Source organism: Bos indicus x Bos taurus, chromosome 4 (assembly GCF_003369695.1).
Source record: "Bos indicus x Bos taurus breed Angus x Brahman F1 hybrid chromosome 4, Bos_hybrid_MaternalHap_v2.0, whole genome shotgun sequence".
Lineage (NCBI taxonomy): Eukaryota > Metazoa > Chordata > Mammalia > Artiodactyla > Bovidae > Bos > Bos indicus x Bos taurus.
The window spans coordinates 107,296,090-107,315,846 of NC_040079.1; the positions used below are offsets into that span (position 1 = coordinate 107,296,090).

The 19,757-nt window shown below is 38.0% G+C and overlaps 1 protein-coding gene across 11 annotated transcripts in view; it reads right to left on the reverse strand.

Moving 5' to 3' along the window:
• Window positions 1-19,757, reverse strand: part of PPP1R9A (protein phosphatase 1 regulatory subunit 9A) — a 347,199-nt gene that overhangs the window by 70,297 nt on the left and 257,145 nt on the right. For all 11 annotated transcript variants that reach the window (XM_027540128.1, XM_027540136.1, XM_027540135.1 and 8 more), the window contains one exon: window positions 8,657-8,812. In XM_027540128.1, the coding sequence (XP_027395929.1) occupies window positions 8,657-8,812 (156 nt within the window). The remainder of the gene's footprint in view (window positions 1-8,656; window positions 8,813-19,757) is intronic.

Sequence of the window (19,757 nt, forward strand, 5' to 3'; positions counted from 1 at the left end):
AACTTTTTCTAAATTACTTTTCATAGATTTTCTATGACTTAATTAGGCAAAATAACATATTTTTTAGACTCCATTTTTTCCCTCCAGATAAATGCAGAACTGTTTTTCCTGGGAGCTAATACTTATGACTCTCAAGAAGGAATGGTGTTGGGAAGCGCTGACAGTCCACTGACCAGGCACCTGGCCAGCAGTTTCTGATTCAGCCTCTTCCTACTTTCCAATACATATCCAGTGAAATCATATTAGAAAAGAAAAACTCACAACCAAACTGATACTGAAACTAAAAACAACTGTTACTAGAATGTGAGTCATGAAGCTGAATTAAGAAAAATCTATCCAAGCTTCACTATCTTCACTCCAAAGACAGGGAGGTGCCTTGTGCCTCTCTCACCAACAGCGTGAGACACCAAGTTTATCAATGAGGAAGAAGGCAAACTCTACTGTCTCTCCTGGAGTGCCTTCACACCAGGCTCTCTCACTCTCCGCCTCCTGTGTTCATTCAGAAAGCAACTGCTACATGAGAAAAAGAATTCAGGAAGGTGGCTGACAGTGGCACGTTGCATACATACAGCTCCAGACTCCAACGTGCAGCAATATGGACAAGGACAGTCCCAGTAAGTGCTTTGAGAGCGAGGAATAGCTTTTCTTTCTTTAACTTACAGAGCTGCATGGTGAGATCTGGACATCGCACATTAGTACAGAGAACTGCTTTAGATGAGAGGCTGCCAGAAAGCAGCAACCAGGCTGGGAACTAGGCACACAGACATGTCCTCCTGACGGAGGTCCAGCAACGGGCTTTGTGGTTTCAAAAAGTGAAAAATTCCTGATTAACACTGGATACAAAAATGGTTTGTGCCTCATTGAAGATAAATAGATGAGAAAAAGGCAAAACTAAGCCTATTACTAAATTCTTCAGATCAGGGAAAAGAAAATATCAACTTGAAAATTCAAATAAGTAAACCTGTGAAAATAATGTATCCCATAAATAAAAAGATATTTTAAGGTAACTCTACGGAATACCAGGATGAAGAGAAAGTAAAGAGGCATGAAAAATGAATGGAGAACACGGAAACTAAAATGTATGAAAAGAATTAAGTTGTTAGAAGCGCTAAAAAAGCATACAGAAACTTGAAGTCAAAGCATACTTAATGCTACAGAGAGGTGAAACACTGATGTGAGAGGACACGTTTGAGGACAATCTCAGGCGTGGGAAAAAACAGAGAAGAAAAGAAAGCTAAAAAGATAATACTAGAGACAGTGTTTCTAAGGAAACAGAAACTGAAAAAAATTCAAAACCTGAAGAAAATATTCACAGACCAAATTGAAAACATAAACACAAACACAGAACAGGAAAACAGATTAGGAAAAAAGAAAGGAGACCCACTTTAAGAAATTGTGATGAAAAATTTAAAGTACAAAGTTAAAGTAATACAAGTATCCAAATGGCTGTTGTTGTTAGATTTTTCTTTTACAGTATGCAGTGCTAGGTCAAAAAAATTAGCCTGTGCAACAACACTTTTAGGGGAAGAGGTGGTGAATTAAAATGTTAAAACCAGCTAATCATTACTCTTGTGTCAGTATTAGAGGGGAGGAGAGGTGGATGAATGTATGTGAAGGCTATTATTTGGTTAAATGGTGAAGACATAGCTGCTGGTCTGCCTTTCATGTTGCTGGGTGAAAATATCCTAAGACGGAGTCAAAGCTACTTGAGAGTAACTGTTAGAGAAGAGAATAAACATGTGTAACTGTTAAGCAGCAGATGAAAAAGTGATATATCTAACAGCAAGCAGGTAAAAAAGATAAAAACAAAACAAAAAGAAGCATGGAAATTATGAAATCAGGTGGTAGATGTAGATGTAAGTTCTAATAGTAAAATAATTAAATATAAATGGGGTAAACTGACCAATTACCTGACAGAGACTCCTAGAGTAGAATAACAGTAAGATTTAGGAATATGTTGACTAAAGGAAACACAGTTGTGAAAAGTACACAGAAGGGTTGAAAATAAAGAGATGGAAGAAATAGATACTCTGCAGCAAATATGAAGCCAAAGAAAGGCAGTGCTGAATTTTTACAAACAAAACAGAATTTGTAGTAAAATGTGTCATTAGAAAACGAGAGATATTACAATAAATTGAAAAGTTGCAATAATCCTGAACATATATGTTCAGTTCAGTTCAGTCGCTCAGTCCTGTCTGACTCTTTGTGACCCCTTGAATCGCAGTATGCCAGGCCCACCTGTCCAAAACCATCTCCGGGAGTTCACTCAAACTCACGTCCATCGAGTCGGTGATTCCATCCAGCCATCTCATCCTCTATCGTCCCTTCTTCCTCGTGCCCCCAATCCCTCCCAGCATCAGAGTCTTTTCCAATGAGTCAACTCTTCGCATGAGGTGGCCAAAGTACTAGAGTTTCAGCTTCAGCATCATTCCCTCCAAAGAAATCCCAGGGCTGATCTCCTTTAGAATGGACTGGTTAGATCTCCTTTCAGTCCAAAGGACTCTCATGAGTCTTCAACATCACAGTTCAAAAGCATCAATTCTTCAGCACTCAGCTTTCTTCACAGTCCAACTCTCACATCCATACATGACCACTGGAAAAACCATAGCCTTGACTAGAAGGACCTTTGTTGGCAAAGTAATGTCTCTGCTTTTCAATATGCTGTCTAGGTTGGTCATAACTTTTCTTCCAAGGAGTAAGCATCATTTAATTTCATGGCTGCAGTTACCATCTGCAGTGATTTTGGAGCCCCCCAAAATAAAGTCTAACACTGTTTCCACTGTTTCCCATCTATTTGCCATGAAGTGATGGGACCAGATGCCATGATCTTCGTTTTCTGAATGTTGAGCTTTAAGCCAACTTTTTCACTCTCTTCTTTCACTTTCATCAAGAGGCTTTTTAGTTCCTCTTCACTTTCTGCCATAAGGGTGGTGTCATCTGCATATCTGAGGTTATTGATATTTCTCCCGGCAATCTTGATTCCAGCTTGTGCTTCTTCCAGCCCAGTGTTTCTCATGATGTACTCTGCATATAAGTTAAATAAGCAGGGTGACAATATACAGCCTTGATGTACTCCTTTTCGTATTTGGAACCAGTCTGTTGTTCCATGTCCAGTTCTAACTGTTGTTTCGTAACCTGCATACAGATTTCTCAAGAGGCAGGTCAGGTGGTCTGGTATGCCCATCTCTTGAAGAATTTTCCAAAGTTTATTGTGATCCACAGAGTCAAAGGCTTTGGCATAGTCAATAAAGCAGAAATAGATGTTTTTCTGGAACTCTCTTGCTTTTTTGATGATCCAGCGGATATTGGCAATTTGATCTCTGGTTCCTCTGCCTTTTCTAAAACCAGCTTGAACATCTGGAAGTTCTCGGTTCAGATATTGTTGAAGCCTGGCTTGGAGAATTTTGAGCATTACTTTACTAGTGTGTGAGATGAGTGCAATTGTGTGGTAGTTTAAGCATTCTCTGGCATTGCCTTTAAATATATAAAACTGTAACTGCTATAATTATAGGAAGAAAGAAACTGTAGCTGATGATTTTAACTTATACTTTTCACAATTGGTACATCAAACCACAAAATCTAAGCCACGCTACAGAGAAGACATTTGTATGTTTGTATTATTAATCTTATCGATATAAATTTAATGCTTATATAAATTTCATATCAAAGTACAGGATATGTGTGATGTTTACATACATAAGAAATATTTAAATACAACTATTTATGAATTAAGCTACAAAAGAAATCTTGAAAATTCAAAATAGATACTATACAGAATATTTTTTCTGAATAGTGTCATAAAATCAGAACTCAATAACAAAAGGATAGCAAAATAAAGTATATAGGTGTGGAAAGTAAAATATACCCGTAAATAATTCTTGTGTTAAAGAGAAAAGTTGCATATAGCTAAAGCAATATTCAGGGAAAAAATTATAGCTTTAAATATACTTATCAAAATATAAGGGTTATCAGAAAAATAAATGTATTGAATGCAACTGATAAATATCAAAAAATAAAACAGGAGAAAAAATAAAGATATTGGTGAGAAAAAATAAAGATATTGGTAGGAAAAAATAAGTATTTTTAAATTTAAAAATAAAAAATGGAAATGTAAAGCTAACTTGACAGATAAATTCTAGAAAAAAACTAAGAAAAAATTGAGCATTTTCAAAGCAAAAAAAGAATAAAAAAGGTAACTAGTTACAGCTACTAAAGATTTCACTATTTTAAAGCCATATTATAAAAATATAAGTTAATAGATATGAATACCTAGAGGAAATATATGAATTTCTTGAGAAATACAAAATACCAAAGTTGGCCCAAGAAAAACTTGAAAAGAGTAATAGCTATTATAAAATGTATTCTAAAAATCTTCCTCCGCAAATGCACATATGGTTTTATAGCTGAGTAATAACAAACTTTCAGGGAACACAAATTTTGATCTTATGAAAGTCATTAAGTCTCTTTTATAAAAGTCATTTCTGAAAATAGAAAAATAATGAAGACTTCTTTACTTATATTGGAGCTAATATAACCTCCCTTTGTGGCAGCTTTTGATTAATCCACTCTGGTTAAGACTTTCTATTACTTACAGGTGACACTTACATAATAGAGGGGACTATAAAATTTGAGGGAGGATCAGAAAGAGACTTTAATTAAACAGATATGTTCCATGAACTTGGATTAAAAGAGTCAATGTGATAAAAATGCCAGTTTTTTGCAAGTTAATTTACTAGCTTAACGAAATTACAATAAAAAATGCAAAGAAGTTTCTTCAAGGGAGTTAAAATGATTCAAATGTTTTCTTGAATAACTTGAAAAGCAAAGGAATTTTTGAAGAGAAGTGTTAGGTGGATCTGATTTATTTCATTAATGTTTTATATATATTCTAACATTACTGCACCAAAGATTAATGAGAAAATGAAACAGAATATGAAGGTCAAAGGCAGTCCAGAGTGTAAAGACAAATACTGCAGATAATAATGCTGGCCTTCCAACCAGAAGGAAACGGTTAAAGGAACATTTAATAAATTGTGCTAGCCCCCTCGTCAACTGTTTGGGAAATTAAATAGCTGTCTTGTATTATACAACAAATTCTAGTTTGTTTGATATCGTTCATTCACCAAATATTTAACCACTAAGTATATCCAAGAACTATGGATAAAATATTCAACAGAAAATAGAGGAGGTTAGAGTTCAGTTACAAGACATTTAATAGGCTAAAAAGAGGAATGATTGCAAGAATGTTAGTATGATGCACTTTGCCCAAACAGTATAATGTATACTTTTGGTTGAAATAATATAATTAAGAGAACTCTTTCTGTAATATGAGTTTTTTTTTTACAGACTCCAACACAAAATGACTCTCCACCTCCACCCCAGATTCTGTGCATAATTTTGGGCATGTTATGTTAATCACATAGAGAAGTTTAAAGCTGTGGCAGTGGCAGTGTACAGGACACCAATCCTGTGACAGAGAGCCAGGCAGCTGACACTCTGTGGTAAACCCCTGAACAAATGAACATATTCATATGTTAAATATAAAACAAAAGAGAATAAAAGGACTTTAAGTGAAATGACACAGTATTTGCCTGTTTTAGAGGTGGTGACAAACGTTCAATTCTTAAAAGCCAAAATTAAAAATGCAGATTTGGTCACCCAGGCTAAAACTAAATCAGCCATGTTACAAAGAATGGTTCCAGATCACAGAGCAGCCTACACCAATGTAGGCAATCATTTTCTCTAACAGTGCAAATAGCACTTTAGGATTTAGAGATTATATGGTTTCCGTGCAATTAGTTAGCTTTACTGCTGTAGAATGAAAACTGCCACAAACAAATAGACAATAATAAATAACAACATATAAATGAATGTCTATGGCTGTGTTTGAATAAAACTTTATTTATAAAAAAAAGCAGTGGATCAGATTTGGCCAATGGGCCATAGTTTACTGACCCCCAGTCTAGATCATGTAGCTATCTGCACTATGGAGTCCATTTCAAACAATATTTATGCAATATTGAGTACTTGGCTCAATTCAGAAAATGAAGGCTATAACCTTTATTTACTATTTCTGCTTTTTAAGCTCTTAACTTCCATTAAAAAAAAAAAAAAACAAAAAACATGTATTCTAATTCCAGCTCAATTATCTTCCAAAGAGCAGGGATCATGCTCACCTGGCAACATGGAAGTTACACAATAGACTTTTCCCAAGGAGCACAACCTTGTTCTCACTGCCTCAAAGTCAGATTGAGAGCTACAATATTCAAGGAAGACTGTTTAAAGAACAGACAGTTCATCTGCTCTCCAGATAATATGTAATTCTAGGCCACATCAGAGCTGAGCAGGAACGGATTATACCACTTCCACTTGGGCACTTCTCTGCATTGTTCTTTGAAGATATCAGTTAATCTAGAAAGCCTTTATAAGAAATGGTCCGAAGACAGGAATTGCTATTCCACTGTAAGAGAATTCTGATCATTAGATAATAGTGTACTTCATTGTCACCAAGATGTTTGCGTCTGATTTAGAACTAGGAATAGTCATACATTGTCTGGAAAACCCATGTATTCTGCTTGAATGACTCTGTGAACTATATAAATGAAAATGGTTCAATCTGACTAATAATAATATGTGAAAGAGAAATGGGCATTCTAAACACATTCATTGGCAAATTGGTACTAAGTACAAGTCCCTCAAATACTCATATTCTGTAATCTAGTAATACCACTGTAAGAAATTATCCTAAGGAAAATGTAATATTTGTTACAATATTATTTTTAATAATTTTAAAAGAACTGGAAACAGAGGAACTGTTCTAAAACAAGGGGTGAAGTAAATCATATAAGATCCATAAGATAAACAGTAAATAAGCATCATTTTTGGAAAAATATTTGATGACATGGGAAGATCCTAAAAATACAGTTTTTAGTATCAAGAGCAGGAGTTTAACATAGTATATATCCTATAATATCAAATACCACAATATTGGGATCATGAATGATTTGGGGGGCATTTATACAAATCTGTACTTTCCAAAACCCTATAATGAACGTAAGTTGTTTTATTTAATAAAAACTTATATTTGAAAAGTACATTCACTTTGATACTGGCCTCACAAATTTGTCATGAGGAATTAAAAAGGTAAGTCAATATACTAGATGTCTTAGGTATAACATGAGAACATATAAATTTCTCTGTTGGGCTTCCCTGGTGTTCCAGCGGTTGAGAATCTGCCTTGCAATGCACAGGAGGCCTGTTCCATCCCTGGTCCCAGAAGATCCCACATGCTGTGGAGCAACTAAGCCCAAGAGCAGCAACTACTGAGCCCAGGAGCCCTAAAGCCCTGCTCTGTAACAAGAGGAGCCATTGCAATGAGAAGCTCACGCATCCTCATGAGAGAGTAGCCCCCCTTGCCAAAAAGCCTGCGTGCAGCAACGAAGACCCAGCACAGCTATAAACAAACAAACAAATAAATTTTTAAGTCCCTGTTCCTAACACATCAAAATTAGATATTAGAAATCTGCAATTATCAACCTTGTTTTTCTTGAAAAGGAAAATATGCTTTCCAAGTGGGGTCAAGTCCCTAAGAGACTTGTAACCACAGAACAGTGGTTTTCAAGCCTCAGTGCTTCAGAGTTATTTATTGCAGGGAGGTTGTAAATAATGACATATTTGTTTTCAACAATGGAGGAAGTTCCACAAAACAACAGAGAGTGAAATGCCTGGGGACACATTCATCACTGTTTCTATTTTACATGTTGAGGTTCTGAGAAGTTAATCTGGAGGAAGAGTTTTGTGGTTATCTACATTCCCTTCACTCCCTCGGGATCCTGGCCCATTTCTGACAGCTCCTGCCTCAGGACTGAATTGCCCAGGCTATCCTACCTGGATTAGACTGATGGGGGGCATCAGCCAGAGGAGAGGAGGGTCTTGGTATGTTATCACCCTCACTCCAAAGTTGTCGTTTTTAGCAGTGGCTGCATCTTACAAAGCTGCAGATGGTGAATGGCCTGCCTTCAAACAAAGGTTATCTCTTTCCCTCTTCACCTATTAAGTCAACAGATGGTGTCAGCTTCTGCTGCTGCTGGTCCCTGTGTGCTGTAGTATCACTTGGTAGTTCTGTTAACTCATTCAACCATATTCTAAGATAAAATCAAAAGTTTAAAAAAAAAGTGTTTTTTTTTCCTTGAACTTTTTCAAGAAATTGAACTTTCTTCAATTAAGCCACTTGGGAATACCATCTAATCCCTGCTGGAATCTTGTCTAGTTTAGGGGGGGAAAAAAATCCTTTTTAGCAATCACTGCCTTTGAGGAAACCAGCTCCCGAAACTTTCATAAAGCTTTAAACATACAACCTGAACTTATCACAAAAAAATGCAAATTAAAGCTGTAGCTTGAAATTATGGAACAGACAAGTTAGCAACTGTCACCATGACAAATAATGATTGTATTAATTTAATGCATTTAAATTAATGACTGTATAATGAGATCTACTTAACTTTTGCCTTGAAATTCAATGAGATTCTGGACAATCTGTAATTGAAAGGCATTCTTTTGAAAACCGACTATTCTTAATATATTTTTCTAACAAAAGTATATACTTAATAATGAAATGGACAGGTAGAGAAAAATATTTTGCAGATTGGCAACTTACCTCTTTGAACTTGTGACTGAGCTTGCTTGTATCCAGGTCTGAGGGGGAAAACACGTCCTCGTTCTCAGGCAGCTCGAAGACTTCGATGGCCATGTCGCCTCCAGGAAGAACAGGCCCTACGTCGTCCTCCTCTTCATCTGTGGCATATTCTCCTGTCTAAAAGGAAGGGAACTTCAGAAACCCAGCTGTTATTACTCAGGTGGAGGTGGGCTATTTTTAAAATATTTTATAAAAGAGAAATAAAATATGTCACACCAAGTGGTAAAAGTGTAAGTAGGCTTTTGAGTCAAGCATGCCTCATGCAGCTAGGGTTACAAATGTTAGTTCAAAGATCCAAAGTGACAGGTCTGTGCCGTGTATAAGTGCATTTCTAAAAGTCTAACAGCATCGGCAGTATCTTCAGTGAAGCAACAAACTATTCTAAATCTAAGTATTTGATGGGGTTTTGTGAAGCAACAGACTATTTTAAATCTAAGTATTTGATGGGGTTTTACTAAAGAAAATTACATTGCTAAGAGAAATAAGTAATTCCTTTAAATTCCTGCCACCTGTAATGCATTATTGACAGCAGAGAAGAAGAAACAGTAGGTCAAAAGATTCACAGAGCTGGAAGGGACCTTATTTAAGCCTTACAAAAAAAATGTCTGGTAGATTCATTCTCCTAAGCTTTAGAGTTCAATCAACTCTGCTTCATTTGCTTGTTTAACTAACATGGTGGTTAACTAGTGACCTAAAGGGCAAACCAAAAGTTTCTACCTTACAGCCCACATGGGTACATTGCTTTGCCTGTTTAGTACTACTTTGATAAATGTGAGCATTTTGACGTTTAAAAAAAAAATGTCACCTAAGATTCTAGTTTCCAGTTTCTCTTTTGTGTGTGTGTGTGTGATAGAACCAAAGATCTGACAATATAGGCACATTATGATATGAGAAACACTGGTCAGAGTCAGCAGTGGTTGTTCGTTTACATGGGTCACACTCTTTCTAATACACCACAAGTTCCATAATTCATTATACTAAGCTGTGAGCATCCCTCCTTCATGATACCCCTGGGCCCCTGTAGGGATCCAGTTCATGAGCCCTGGAATGTATATTCTTCCTCACCACTAAGTTTCTTAACGTGATTAGAAAGTGGCTCCTTTCCTGGCAGCACCAGGTTACTTGTTTGAGATCTATACCTTCTGATTTAAACTGAAGATAAATCACTGACTCACAGGCTTGAAAAACAAAGTTTCTTTAATTCACCCCTGCTCCTTCAGGTAGTATTACATTTAATACATAAAACAGATAAGAATTCATGTTGCCTCTAAAACATTTCATAGTGTACTGAGTGATCTATTTCTTTGACTAAACAAGCTTAGTATCCGATTGCTATTTTATCTTTTGGTTCTACACTAAATTGTTCTTCCTAAACCTGAAACTGTATTTACTTGACTGTTTGCAAATGAAGGAAATCCAGTCATTAACTTCAGTGTAATAATTCCTAATTTCTGAAAGATCATTAGTATTGCCATTTTGAATTCTCTCTTTCAAAGTAAAATAACTGCAATTTCCTCCTAGGTCTCATTCTCTGTAATTGTCTTTCTGCCTGTACACTGACATCTCTCCAGGTTCTCAAATTTCTCTCTTAAATTGCAGTGTCCAGATGTACACACAATTTCTGGAGGCCATTGAGCATGAGGAACAACAAAGGATGACGCAGCATACTCAGACTCTTCCTCCTCACACAGAGACTATCATCATGAAGACTTTGACTTTGGCGGCATTTGTGTATACAAGTAAGCTCAGGGTATTTCATACAGAGCAGTGACTTTCCACACTGGTTACACATTAGAACTCCCTGTTTCCCCCACACAAAAAAATCAGAGACGCCTTGACTGAAAGGGAAAGCAGTGGCTGGCCTCCATGCTGAAACCGTAGTTTATCAGCACAGGGAATCCTAGGAGTCTTTAGAAAGCAGTCTGAAATGATCTGAACTGTAAACATCATTCTAAGTGTCAGTGGCACTGGGAGGGAAGGTAGCTGAACAGTGGGGGCTGGCTGTTCCCAGAGAGCTTCCATTTGTGGTATGATTAGTTCCTATAAACCTTAAAAGGACTCTAATTCCAGACCTGTTTTGTGTGTGTGTGTGAGATTCTGTACATTAATTCATCTTCTGTTTATACATATTTTTAGAACTAATAGGTACTTGATGAATCCCAGTGATGTTAATGAACAGAAATGTAGCACGACTGGCAAGTACATGATCTCAAGATACCTTGTTGAAAGTTCTGATTTAGAGACATAAAACTCTGCACTTATTCTTAACCCTATAGTTACAACTATCAGCAATTATAAAGGCCTAAGCTAGGTATATAAAATTCACTTCTATATCACATCAATTTGACAAATACCATGAATGATTCAGTAAAATCTGAAGTTAAATTTAAGGTCTGATGACGGCATAGCACTTTTTAAACCTAAGAGTTGAACAATTTGATTTTCCTTTAACAGCTTGAAAATAGATACTTCTTCATCATGTCTAAGGGAATGAACATAAATATGTGCCTAGGAAGAGGCCTAACCTATAATAGGATCTTGAAAAATATTTTTTTTTAAAATGAATCCAATAATCCCAATTGCATTTACTTGGTAATATCTGTAACCTGCTAGGAAGTTTTCAATCATATCAAGAAAATACCCTGTAAAGTCATTTGATGAGAAGGCAGCATTAGATCACATTAATTTTTTAACATTCTTTTTAGTAAATAACAGGATTAGGGTCTCTACAATATATGCAATTCTCACCTCTAAGTACAATTCTGGCTTTGCTATCCATTTGAGTCATCAAAATTATTTTTATAAATGTTAAGTCACTAAGAATTGTTTTGATTTTTTTTTTACTTTGCCAGTCTCCTTCTCAATACCCAAACTGCCTGCAATTCTGTTAAAATTTGTTATCTTTCATTTCATCTTTCCATTTACTAGTGTTTTCTCTAATTAATCTCAAGCATCCTGAGGACAAGATGTGTATTTTACTGTCTTTATTATACTATTATTTATCAGAATCTCTGGATATAGTGTTTTAAAACATGTTGCCATTCTCTCCCATTGATTATTTATCACCCCCATCCTAAACAGGCTTTTGAATAAAGTATGGATTTACTACAGAAGCCCATAAACACCTAGAAGCTTAAAAGTTACATTCAGTAGACTCAGAATATACATTCTTCTAATTCTTTTATCTTTTTGGAAAATGGAAATTACTTTTCTGGTTAGTCAGCAAATAACATAAATTACATGGACTGATACAGAATTTCATCAATCTCAAAATTAAATTGAATTTGACATTTACAGAGGAAAGTGGACAATGTTGTACCCCCCAAAACTGCTACAACACAGTGTTTCCATTGGTATCCTGATCCTTCTTCTCTTTCTCTCTTTATTCTGAAAATACTTAACATATTTTAAGTAAACAGAAACTCTTGAAAGTTCTTTGTCCCAACTTGCAAATCCACTTTAAATGAGGCAAGAATAGTTCTTACCGTTTCATCATCTTATCTACCTTCTTGACTAACATTTTATATTTTTAAATAGCCTCCCAAAAGGGTAAAAACAAAGAATATTGATTTTTTTTTTGTAACTTACTATGTGCCCAACACTGTACTGTGGCTCAGAAACTTTCCTCAAGGTCAATTAGTTATTTTCCTGAAGTTACATATTTAACATATCCCACGGCCCATGCTCTTTCTTCTATGCTATGCTGTTTGCAGTCTACAGAGCTAAAGCTTTGTAGAAAAATAAACGGAAATACATTCCTTTCATTTCTCTCCAACCAAAAGCCCTGGTGCATAATCCTGTTGTGTTGAGATTCACTCTCTGCATCTTTGAACCTTATCATTCAGTTCACTTTGAAGACTTGTGCCTGCCTGTAGTGAGCTCCAAAGTTCTTGTCCTCTTCTTTTCTCTCATAGTATGCTCACCCTGGACAAGCGCACAGAAGTCTCCTTCAAAAGGTTTGGCTCACATGTATGCTGACTGATGTTTCATGTACTCCTTGTTATATAAACCAGAACCAGAGCGTATATGCCAAAGAATTAATGCACTGTCTTAAAATGGATGAAAAAGATACTTGCAAGGCAAAATAAGTGTGAAATTCCTCTAGATTTTTATAGCTTTTCTCTTTTGCATTTCCTTTTCAATCTAGTTTTCTTGAGCTACCAGTCTTCTCTGAATCGCTACAAAGAATTTTATCTGCTTTCATAGACACAACTTCCTTTATACTCATATTCTATCGGAGGATTTAATATTTTATTAAGATTCATAATTACAATGTTAAGTACAACTGACAGCTTCTGCCTCTTCTGGTGGTTCTAGAGGGACCAGAAGCGTGTAGACATATTAGAGCCTTGAATACTCAGGAGGGCTGTAGATCTCAGTATAGGTTTTACAAAGGAACAGACAGTATCTGTTATAGCAAAGACCAATTAAAGAAACTTGGTTTTGAAATTACTTGGGCCTAGGTTCAAATCTCAGCTCTTGATGTTGGTAAAGTTACTTTTCAGATCTAAGTTTCAATTTCACATCCATAAAGTGAGGATAAAAATAGTTCCTTAGAGTAACAAGGTTTTCATGACATTTAGTTAGATGGTGCCTGCAGAATATGCAACACAAGGGCAGGCACATGGCAGATACTCAAAATAAGTGACCGCTGCTGCTGGTGGTGGTACTTATACCACATTAGCAATAGGGTAAAGCTTCACCAAATCTTGTAACCAGACATTTGTTTGCTTTTGGTCTCACAAATATAATGTCCTAGAAACCCTGGCCACATGAATCTTTTATAAGCAAACCGTCATTTTTGAAGTGAAACTTTTACACTTCCTTAACTTGTTCCTCTTCTCGTGTTCTCAGTTTTGGAGTAGGTACTAGCTTCTACCCAGGGTCAAGCAAACTTCCAGGTCTCTATTATCCTCACTTATTGACTCTCCTCCTTCCCTAATGATCCAAATGAATGTCTATCTACTTAAAGGCTGCTGCCTTTAAGACTCTTCTTCGTGACTCTTCTTTAAGACTCTTAATGTTTCTGTGATGTGCCACACTTCACCCATAAAACTTGGCTGTTTTTTTATCTGCCTTCTCCCAACAACTTTTTTCAATGGCAAATTCTTTGAGAATGCCAGGTATAATCTATGCCTGTAATTCGTGTGGCTCGCACACTGCTTGGCATGTAGTAGGCGCTGAACAAATGTTTGCTGAATAAATTAATACAGTTTTAGCCACATCTACACAGCACGGTAGAGCCTGATTTTCCCGTTGATTCTCAGCTTTCAAGTAAGAAACATAGTGAAAGCACAGCTGCAGCCGGGGCCTCACTGACCCTTCTGGGATTTTCTCTTGTTGTTAGGTTCACCATTAGTAGTCGTTTTTGCTGAGGCAATGTTTGTTCTGGTAGATTCAGGGAAACTAAATGGTGCTAATCATAAAAATAGCCTTAATTATGCAGTTTTTGTTGGATTTGTTTACTGGAATTGAATTTGGTTATATATATTTTCAGACTCAGTTCTGTGGGAGGACAGAAGAGAGTTGCTTTTTCTCTGGAGGAGAAAGACCTCAAACTAACACTTTAATGTTTAAAATTCCTCAGTCTGCGCCAACCATCCAGATGACTTTCAGCAAAAGCATCCCCATCTCTGAAAAGGCATCTCTCTTTCTGTGTTCTCTCAGCTGACTTGCGTGTCCAGGTTTTGTAATGTTGGGCCATTTGGTCTCTTTTCATGTCACTGGGGATAATAACACCTTCTTCATAACGCTGTTGGGAGAATTTCTAGTAGTGATATATTTGAAGTATTAATTACAGTGCCTGCTGCTGCTGCTGCTAAGTCGCTTCAGTCGTGTCCGACTCTGTGCGACCCCACAGACGGCAGCCCACCAGGCTACCCCGTCCCTGGGATTCTCCAGGCAAGAACACTGGAGTGGGTTGCCATTTTCTTCTCCAATGCATGAAAGTGAAAAGTGAGAGTGAACTTGCTCAATCGTGTTCGACTCTTTGCGACCCCATGGACTGCAGCCCACCAGACTCCTCCGTCCACGGAACTTTCCAGGCAAGAGTACCGGAATGGGGTGCCATCGCCTTCTCCAATCACAGTGCCTAGAATACGCTAAATGACTAGATGACTATGATAATCATCAGGACTATGATTATTTCCACTGTCTTCGGTTTCTCCAAGACAATGCCACAGAACAGTACAACAAAAAAGAGCATGGCCTGGGAGCTGGAGAGACCAGGGCCCCAAAAGAGAAAAAGTAATACCACTGTTGCATGACAGTGGGCAAGTCATTCAGCTTGTGTCTTCTGTGACCTTTTCTTCTATAAAATGGTGTGAAAAATTCCAACCTCATAGGTATTGAGAGGATTCAAAGAAATAAAATATGTAAAACATCCAACATGATGTATGGCCCAAGACATATATTCATTTCTCTCATTTATCAAGTCATTCAAAATTTTATCTTTGTTTTCAGAATGTTTTCTGAAATTTCACTCCATTCTTACTGTCTAGTCACCAAATCAAGAAACATCTAACATCTCTATCTCTATTACTGATAATGCCTCTTGTGTTCCCTGCCTTCAGATGCTCAGCTCCTGAAGGCAGGCAGATTATTCCTCCTAAAATTCTGACCAGAAAGATTTAAGATTTGCCTGTACAATCTTCTGTAAGAACTCAAACTCATCTTTAACCCTTCTTAAAATTTTCTAGTAATTGTGGTAGACCATTCAAAAACTAGAATTAGACTTTACAGAATTGTAAAGCTTTCTTTAGCTCCCTGCCTCCTTCCATTTCAAAAGTATACTCTTCAAAAGCTCTTTACCACTACAGCAGGTAGGCTGTAAAATAAGCCCCATTGATCTCTTCCTCATGGACTTCTATAAGCTCTTCCCTTGAACGGGCACTGCGTCTAGAGACTCGCTTCTAACAAGCAGGATACAACAAAAGTGATGGGATGTCACTTCTAAGACTGGTTTTCAAAACCCTGCGACTGGCATCTTTTTTGTCCTCTTGCTGTTGAAAGCCAACCCACCATGTTGTATGTGGTCCTATGGAGAGGCCCGTATCACAAGAAACTGCTGTTTGTGGCCAATAGCCAGCAAGGACCTGAGGCCTGCCAAGTTGGAAGTGGATCTCCTGCATTCAGGCAACAGCTATGAGTGGCCTTGGAGCAGACCTTCGCCAAGTTGAGCGTGTGTGTGACTGCAGCTGTAGCTACAACCTTACTTTATGAGACATCTTGAGTCAGAGGTATCCAGCTAAACTGACCTACAGATACTGTAATCTGTGAGTATTTCTTATTTTAAGTTGCTACGTTCTGGTAGTAATTTATTATAGAACAATAGAAAGGGGGGCTTCCCTGGTGGCTCAGACGGTAAAGAATCTGCCTGCAATGTGGGGGACCTGGGTTCAATCCCTGGGTTGGGAAGATGCTCTGGAAGAGAGCATGGCAACCCACTCTAGTATTCTTGCCTGGAGAATCCCATGGACAGAGGAGCCTGGTGGGCTGCAGTCCATGTGGTCGCAAAGAGTCGGACACGACTAGCAACTCAGCACAGCCCAGCCCAGCCGTAATAAATATAGGAAAACGGGGAAGTCTGGAATCAGGCTGGAATGAAAGCAGGGAGGATTTTGAAGAGTATATTAAAGCAGCCTAAATTTCCTTGAAAAGACTGTAGTGGCAGAAAGCTTAGCCACATTATCACCTTCTGAAGCACAACATAGGAAATACTCCTACTGAACCAAATGAACAAGAGAAGTAGATTTCCAAAGTGTTGAAGGCACTGTCTGCTATCTTTCTGCTGCTTATAGTAAAATATGATGACTAGCCATCAACTCAGAGGACAGCTGAACAGAAAGGAACCAACAAAACATGATGGTTCTGAGAGTCTTGATTCTAAGACTAAGAAATGGCTTCCAAACAAAGATCAAATCCAGGATTCTGTCATGGTCTAAAAATGGAGCAGAGGGTATGAACATAAAATCTTCTGTTAAGAATTCTGAGCTTAGAAAACTCACATTTTTTAATCAAAGGCGATAAGCAAGTCTGTCACCTACCTTAAATGGAGACTCTGTCTCTATTTTCCAAGGCTGTTCACTATGTAAAATATCATTGAAGAAATATCTGAAACAAAGGGCATTAGTGCCTCTGCTCACAACACATGCAGAATAGTCAGAGAGCCCTGGGGGAATTGTGTTCCAATAATATTCACCCTCATTTCTGCACCATTTGGGTATCTGATGAATCTTCCCATGAGTATGGCATTCCCTTGACTACATTGATACGTGTGGCCAAGAGTGGCCAGACAAAATCTATTCAGTCTTTCCCACAGCATATAATTAAAACTACTATTAAAAGAACTCCAAATAGCAGAATGAGACCAACTTGCAGTTCTGAGACTGACTATACTCCCCAGGCTCCCAGACCCTACTGGTTAAACAAATTCCATAAACCATCAAGGTCTACTTTAGAAATACAGGGGTATCTCCTTAAGATTCTTCAAGTGAGTTTTTCACTTGGTCTAAGGTACTAGTGGTATCAGAGTCTTTACTGCCATACCACTACATCCTCAAATATAGCAGGGGATATGAGTGATTTTACAGACCAGGAATGGGACCACAAGGGAAAAACACAGGGGTGAAGGGAATTCTATAATCCATAAAAACCCTGGCCACTGAGCTGAGGTCAACCTGAATGCTTTCCAGGATAGAGGTGGTGTCACTGATTCAATTCAGTTCAGTCGCTCAGTCGTGTCCAACTCTTTGCGACCCCATGGACTGCAGCACACCAGGCCTCCCTACCCATCATCAGCTCCTGGAGTCTACTCACTCGTGTCCATTGAGTCGGTGATGAGATCCAACCAGCTCATCCTCTGTCATCTCCTTCTGCTCCCACCTTCAATATTTCCCAGCATCAGGGTCTTTTCAAATGTGTCAGTTCTTCGTATCAGGTGGCCAAAGTAATGGAGTTTCAGCTTCAGCATCAGCCCTTCCAATGAATATTCAGGACTGATTTCCTTTAGGATGGACTGGTTGGATCTCCTTGCAGTCCAAGGGACTCTCAAGAGTCTTCTCCAACACCACAGTTCAAAAGCATCAATTCTTCAGCACTCAGCTTTCTTTATAGTCCAACTTTCACATCCACACATGACTACTGGAAAAACCACAGCTTTGACTAGATGGATCTTTGTTGGCAAAGTAATGTCTCTGCTTTTTAATATGCTGTCTAGGATGGTCATACTTTTCTTCCAAGGAGTAAGCGTCTTTTATTTTCATGGCTGCAGTCACCATCTGCAGTGGTTTTGGAGTCCAAAAAAATAAAGTCAGCCACTGTTTCCCCATCTATTTACCATGAAGTGATGGGACCAGAAGCCATGATCTTAGCTTTCTGAATGTTGAGTTTTAAGCCAACTTTTCACTCTCCTCTTTCATTTTCATCATGAGGCTCTTTAGTTTTTCTTCGCTTTCTACCATAAGTGTGGTGTCATCTGCATACCTGAGGTTATTGATATTACTCCCAGCAATCTTGATTCCAGCTTGTGCTTCCTCCAGCCCAGTGTTTCTCATGATATACTCTGCATAGAAGTTAAATAATATACAGGGTGACAATATACAGCCTTGATGTACTCCTTTCCCGGTTTGGAACCAGTCTGTTGTTCCATGTCCAGTTCTAACTGTTGCTTCTTGACCTGCGTACAGATTTCTCAGGAGGCAGGTCAGATGGTCTGGTATTCCCATCTCTTTCAGAATTTTCCACAGTTTATTATGATCCACACAGTCAAAGGCTTTGGTATAGTCAATAAAGCAGAAGTAGATGTTATTCTGGAACTCTCTTGCTTTTTCAATGAGCCAACGGATGTTGGCAATTTGATCTCTGGTTCCTCTGCCTTTTCTAAAACCAGCTTGAACATCTGGAAGTTCACGGTTCATGTATTGTTGAAGCCTGGCTTGGAGAATTTTGAGCATTACTTTTCTAGTGTATGAGATGAGTGCAATGGTGTGGTAGTTTGAACGTTCTTCAGCATTGTCTTTCTTTGGGATTGGAATGAAAACTGACCTTTTCCAGTCGTGTGGCCACTGCTGAGTATTCCAAATTTGCTGGCATATTGAGTGCAGCACTTTCAGAGCATCATCTTTTAGGATTTAAAAGAATTCAACTGGAATTCCATCACCTCCACTAGCTTTGCTTGGAGTGATGTTTCCTAAGGCCCGCTTGACTTTGCATTCTAGAATGTCAGGCTCTAGGAGAGTGATCACACCATCATGGTTATCTGGATTATGAAGAGCTTTTTTGTATAGTTCTTCTGTGTATTCTTGACATCTTCTGCTTCTGTTAGGGCCATACCTGTACAATGTCATGAACCTCTGTCCATAGTTCTTCAGGCACTCTATCAGATCTAGTCCCTTGAATCTATTTGTCACTTCCACTGTATAATCATAAGGGACTTGAACAGATAGTCTAGAACAAAGAGTATTCAATGCCTCAGAAATCTTAGAGCCCTGGACAGAACTGTTTCCCAACCATTATTATTATTATTAGGGTATAGTAGCTTTACAATTGGAGAAGGCAATGGCACCCCACTTCAGTACTGTTGCCCAGAAAATCCCATGGATGGAGGAGCCTGGTAGGCTGCAGTCCATGGGGTCGCTAAGAGTCAGACATGACTGAGCGACTTCACTTTCACTTTCCACTTTCATGCACTGGAGAAGGAAATGGCAACCCACTCCAGTGTTCTTGCCTGGAGAATCCTATGGACAGAGAAGCCTGGTAGGCTGCATGCAGTCCATGGGGTCGCACAGAGTCGGATACAACTGAAGCGACGCAGCAAGCAAGCAAGCAAGCTTTACAATATTGTGTTAATTTCAAAAACTGCCTAGAAATTCAGCTGATTTTTGAAGTTTCTATAACATTATTTGAAATAGATGGGTAAACAGTGGAAACAGTGTCAGACTTTATTTTTTGGGGCTCCAAAATCACTGCAGATGGTGACTGCAGCCATGAAATTAAAAGACGCTTACTCCTTGGAAGAAAATTTATGACCAACATAGATAGCATATTCAAAAGCAGAGACATT